This window comes from Botryllus schlosseri, chromosome 3, assembly GCF_051294905.1.
Source record: "Botryllus schlosseri isolate E-star chromosome 3, Bs_hap1, whole genome shotgun sequence".
In the NCBI taxonomy this organism is placed as follows: Eukaryota; Metazoa; Chordata; class Ascidiacea; order Stolidobranchia; family Styelidae; genus Botryllus; species Botryllus schlosseri.
The window spans coordinates 33,568,530-33,574,529 of NC_137238.1; the positions used below are offsets into that span (position 1 = coordinate 33,568,530).

General features: G+C 39.6%; 1 protein-coding gene across 2 annotated transcripts in view; it reads right to left on the reverse strand.

Annotated features, from left to right (window-relative positions):
• LOC145436381 (neural proliferation differentiation and control protein 1-like) overlaps nt 1-5,750 on the reverse strand; it is a 9,725-nt gene extending 3,975 nt beyond the window's left edge. Inside the window, exons 1-3 of one of the 2 annotated variants that reach the window (XM_080313725.1) lie at nt 5,166-5,750; nt 653-772; nt 79-145 (exon numbers count right to left, since the gene is read on the reverse strand). In XM_080313725.1, coding sequence (XP_080169851.1) covers nt 79-145; nt 653-772; nt 5,166-5,349 — 371 coding nt within the window. In that variant the 5' untranslated portion in view covers nt 5,350-5,750. The remainder of the gene's footprint in view (nt 1-78; nt 146-652; nt 773-5,165) is intronic. The other variant, XM_080313724.1, reaches the window with a different exon arrangement.
• Between the last annotated feature and the right edge of the window lie 250 nt (nt 5,751-6,000).

The following is a 6,000-nucleotide window of genomic DNA, read 5'->3' on the forward strand; positions in this document are numbered from 1 at the left end:
CGATACACGACTAGAGCAGTGCTCGACAAAGCTCATACATAGGCAGAAAAGTGCAAGCCGTTTGTGCAATTAACTTACTTGTACCAGCAATACATTCCGCCGACGAAAGCCACGCATCCGACTACACATAGCGATATCACCGCCGCTAAAGAGGAATTTATATCAAGAATTAGTGGTGGCCATGATTAAATCACTCCATACAGTATCATAAGGTGATCCAACGAGTTCACGTAACAGTTTCTTTTTTCTATAGAGAGCCACGTGAATGACGATCTTGGCACGACTTATATGAAATTTCTATTATGATCACCAACCACAAGTACCCGTTTTGTAGTATTCTGTGATATTGGCATGTCTGTAACATATTGATGACAGATACACAATTGCGCATGCTTATTATTTTATCCTGTCTGACCACATATGATTTCGCGGTGAACTATCAACTAACCACCAATTACCGCCATTATGTAGCCTACTCCGCGAATTGGCTGACATCGTTTACATTCTTTACAAGATGACGGTAAATCAAACTTGTAAAGCAGCTAAACTTATAGGTGCGTAGTTTAATGACGACAATACTTATTTCAAATGAGGACATGTCATTCTGTTAAATTGCAGACCAAAATACATTGTAAATCAAACAGAAACATACCTGCGAATACCAATGACGTCAGATTTTCCGCTGACGTGCCTTTGTGCTCCGAGGGTAACGGTGCCGGCTCGTTATTCGCAGATTTCGACGTTCTGGCATGCGACGCATCGGGGCTTGATTCTGCCATGGGATTGCAGCGTGGATTTCAAGGCTACATCGACACCTTTATTCAATTCGAAATCCGCCTTTTTCTGATTCCGATTCTAGCTCATCTCATAAGCTAGCTACGATCGGATGACATGAGTATTGTGGCCATAGTACAGCCGCCTATAGCGTCAGAGGTAAACGTGGACTGATTCGTTTTTGAAACAGACGGAACTGGTCTTACATTTTTTAGGAAATATATGACTTGGATTGAAACTAAAAATTTGAAATAATTTTGTAAAAAACACCTCTGACATAATGTTTCGTATATATGGCAGGGGTTATTGATCTGGGTTCCGGAAACGGGCAATTGTGAACTTCATAATAAAGAAACTACAAAAACATATTATTATCCTTCAGCAATGACGCCGCGAGTGGGCTGTAACTACATTGTCTATTTATTTACTTATTAGATAGCTTAAACAAAGTTGAGCTTGATGTGATGACCTTATTATATTATTTTAGTCACCGGCTTTTGAAATGTCAGGGGTACGCCCAACCGCCCACCAATCTTGAGGGGGTACGCGAGCAAATAAGTTAAGAACCCCTGGTATAGGGTTAGGGATGCAGCCATAAACTTGATTTATTGGGACGTATCGGAACGGTAGCTCTTTCTCGTTGGAAGAGAATGAATTATCTATCTTTGTAAATGTGAATACCATCAGGTAAGTCTGCTATCCTACTAACTACTGGAAAACCTCCCCATAAGACAGCCCGACCCAACATTTAGGACCATGTATAGGCCTGCACGTTTGGCAAAAAGAGTGTGTATCTCCATCAGCATTCCACCTTTGATATAAGGGTGTGAATATACACCCACGTCACGCGAAACCAGAACCTACGTCAGACTTATACCGCGTAATAAATCGAGTACAATATTTTTAATCCAAATTATGCAATGTGCAGCATGCTCTTAAAAACGTAGGAAGGTATGCACGTAGGATTTATGACCTCTATATAATTCTGAGTTAGGTTCTGTTTCATGTACCACCGTTTTCGGCCCTTTGAGTGTGAATACACGCTCTTTTCGCCATTTTGGATGAACCCATATGCTACAGGCGATATCCTTGAGTTAACCTTTGAATTTAGGTGACTACATGAGTGCATGAGATGAGCACTGAGCAGACTGTTATTTAGTCGAGATTCACAAACGAATCGTAATTGTCCGGTAGAAAGGATATCGGTTGGCTGGTATAGGTCATATTAAACAGGATTAACTGGAATTTTATCGATTGAAGATACTATCTTCACAATACCGACAAACTGAATGTCGATCGCTAAATTGTAGGTGGCGCAATTGAGTACGGAGGTACCAAAGAATGCATAATCCAGCACTCAATGTATCCGCTGTCATCTATGATACATCGCTTCCAGGTCATGTCATATCGTAACGAGAATGTTCCTGAATAATTATAGGATTTTTGTCGCCACACCCCCGTGAGATCGATAATATTGTTAAATATACGAATGTATTCTGGCACTCGCTGCCATAACGAACGTGACGCGATCATAACCACTCATTATGACACATGGAATATAATTCCCCGGAAGAAAATGTCAGGAATATCTGAAGTGAATACTTGGTAAACCATCAACATCGAACAGGGTTGGGTAAACTACCGTCTGCAACACCGTTTTGTATGGCCTGCGAAAGGCTCAAGAAACGTATTGAAAATATTGACAAAATGCGCACTAAAATCTAATTACTACAGGGACTCAATTAAACTTTTTCTTATTATATTTCACCACGATGATTATATGTTATATTCTTACTATAGTATATTTTTCCTTCATTGCTGGCGCGATAACCCGCGTTGAAGGCCCACGCATTTTAATATGTTGCAACTGCTACACATCACAGAATCACGGGAATGACGTTCGGATCACGAGTGTAATTTTCGATTGGCCCTCTAGTCAGTTTTTTACTTTTAGTGCTGTACTTGGAAAAGCCAATTCGCTTCTGTGTTAGATATTTATAAAATCTATATATTTTAGTGGCGTATTTGAAGCTGACATGGTTATGACGCTGTCAGCATTGTGCGTCCTGGAGTTGAACCAACAGTAGAATCAGAAAATGTATAAATAGTTCACTGCTGACAGATTCAAATCTTCACCCTGTTCTAAGAATCGGAACAACCCACTATCATCCCTTTTTTTAAATTGGTTATTGAGGTCGTCCAACTTTTGAAATTTCGTCAACGTTTCTGACGCGTGTACGATATTATCAAATCAGCGGTTGGCTTGTTTTAAATATACATATATATTATTTCCATATCCTCACTATATAACAAAATACCCACATTGTGTTTTGGTTTATAATCCCAATTTTTAAAGTGCGGCCCGCGAATGGATTAAGATGTAGAATGCGACCCGCGAGCTATAAACTTTGCCCACCTCTGACATAGAGCATAGCAATGTTGCGTACGGCTTCTTGGATACCGTACCTTATTCGTAGTTTTATATTGGAAAAACAATGGTCGCGTTTGCGACAAAATGATCAAATGTAAGCATCATGGACTTTCTGAGACAAACAGTCATCCCTACGTTTTCATCGGGGTCAGGGGTTGTCTAAGAGTGGCATGACCTGTACTGCAAATAAACTGCCCATTGTACATTAGAGAGCTTGGTGGAGGTCCAGAACTTCCATATACTATTGAATAGTATATTCATACTGAAATGAACCCAAATATCTTCGGCTGGGACTCGTCAGGGGTCAGCCAGAATTGGAGAGAATGTACGTTAAGATTATCAACCAATGAAAACACTTGTCTTTTGATTATTGTATCGTAGAAGACGATGGAGGAGCAATTCTTTTCCATATCCATTCTTAACCAACGACTAATAGACTAGAGGCAGTAAAGTAATTATCGCATATACTCAATTAAAAGTAGGAGTGATGTCATAAATTTCTACCTAACAGAAGTAACGATTCCAAGACATATCGAAGCTTCTTCGAGAGGAAGAGAAAATAAAGGCCTGAATAGTATTCGATTTAGAAGTTATAAAGAGTAGATTTGTTCGAGACTCCAGTATACCTTTTTCTAGAAAAGCATAGACCAGTGGTTCTCAACCGGGAGTCCGCGAAGAATTGTCAGGGTGTCCGCGAAACCTCTAATGGTTGAGAACCTAATTCGTATCTTTTTTAATTAGTTATATAACAAGTCAGTTTCCCTTCATAACTGCTAAAACTCCAGGACTCACGTAAACAGAACGGCTGTTTGAGATGAAATATTCTACGGTGCAAACTCAATTCAAATGCCAAATTGCCAATAGCCTTCTGATACAAACATGTTGCTGTTTAGTCATGTTTTGGTGGAGTTTGGGAAAAAAATTGATAGCACAAATCCATTTTCTCCTGTGATATACATAACCGCTATTCCAGAATAACTGCAAGCTGAGCTGCTCTACAAAACGACTAGGATTGGCGTTATACGTTTATTAGAAATCCGATTCTCAATTCTGGTGTCATATATGGTGCGATTATACCCAAAGACGTCATCGGAAGCGTTCCGCGTTAATATTACATTCGTCACCACCTATCTTTGTGGATATGGATTTTCGGCACTAGTTCATATCAAATTTTCAGCACACGATACAGAATTCGCTTTGAAATAATAAACGTCTTCCCAAGTTCTACATAAAGAGTATGATGTTATGTTGAAAAAAAAGTCATTTTTTTCCTGTTTATCACCAGCTTGCAGTTAATATTTGCTCACGACAGGTGTCGGTTGCACGATAATTGAGCTATATTTGAACTATAACTTGGTGCGTGTGTGTGAACGGGGTCCAAAGGGGGTCTGCGAACACAAAAACTTTGAGAACCACTGGCATAGATGAATCTGCTTGATAACTTTTAGCAGTTAATATGGTATGAATACTTTTGAAGATGCGGAGGTATCTTCAAGGCCAATGCAATATGATCAATGATACTACAATTAGTTGCAATTTGATAAATGAATTTGGTATCCGTAATATGTAGGTATTTTGCCCAGTTGGTATACCTAAAATCAATACTAGTTGAACAGTAATGCATGTAGGCGTAGGCTGCACGAGTACTCCTAAAAACTAGAGGTACTTTGTACTCTGCTTATATATCATCCCTGGTATCTTCAATTTCCAGCGGAAAAGTTTTTGAACAGCCACCGCCAATACATATAACTAACAGAGAAGTTTGGGTAGTTTGGATCGAATGTCATCATAAAGGACAACGAATATAATCACTCCAAAATGTGCGGAAGTTGATCTGCCCAAGCTGAGGAAAGTTTGGAATCGCTGGCTTATCGCCTAACGGATATGTAGTTAGTTAGATCCGAGATTAGAAAAGGTGAGGCGGTTGACGCTGTATAAGTTGATGCAAATGGATTCTTACCTTTTAACATATCGGGCTGGACATCAGTGTGGACCATTGCTGGATCGAAAAGCATGTTTATGTCCTGGTCCACAGGCTGCACGGCGTCATTTGTATCTTCTGATAGTGCTAGAAGGGCTGCGTGGAGTATCAACAATCCAATTATAATACAGTGCCCCTTTGTCCTTGGCCTTGCTAAATCCATTATTCAGTTCTTTCCGTAAATAAATGAGTTCCGCGTCCGGTGTTCTAGTCACATCGTTTTCATATGCTACACACTACAACCATGATTAAATTTCTACGTATATGTCGTAATCAAATAAACAAAAGAAATAAGAATCCTTAAATGCAATCGATGTATTGTCTCAAACGGCATTGGAAAACAGATATAATGCTAGATTGCTCATTTACGCGCACCGAATTGGCGTTCCCAATTATGTGTATTAGGCCTATTAACGAAAACTCAGTTTCTCTTGTGTGAACTTTAGCACTGAGAAGCCAATGTTTGAAGACATTTGCTATGACTGGCAGTGCGTAATAGCAATGAGCGTTTATCAAGCAATATGCTATTAATTTTGCATGTGTTTCAACGCCTGCCGCTGCCACCCCCATTAGAGTTTATGGGCAATGTTTGTGCATTGAACTGATGAAAATTGCTAATAAACCGAACCGATGTGTGATGCATTTCCATGTCCGTTACTAGTTTAATTCACGTGTGAAGTTCACTTGTAGATATTCCGGCTGTGAAAAGGTCATCCACGGAACGTCACAATATTAAAACACGACGTCAATGCGTAATTTTCCACAGTTCAATTTCATTTCCCGTTAACACGGACAAAGATTCCATTTATTGCCA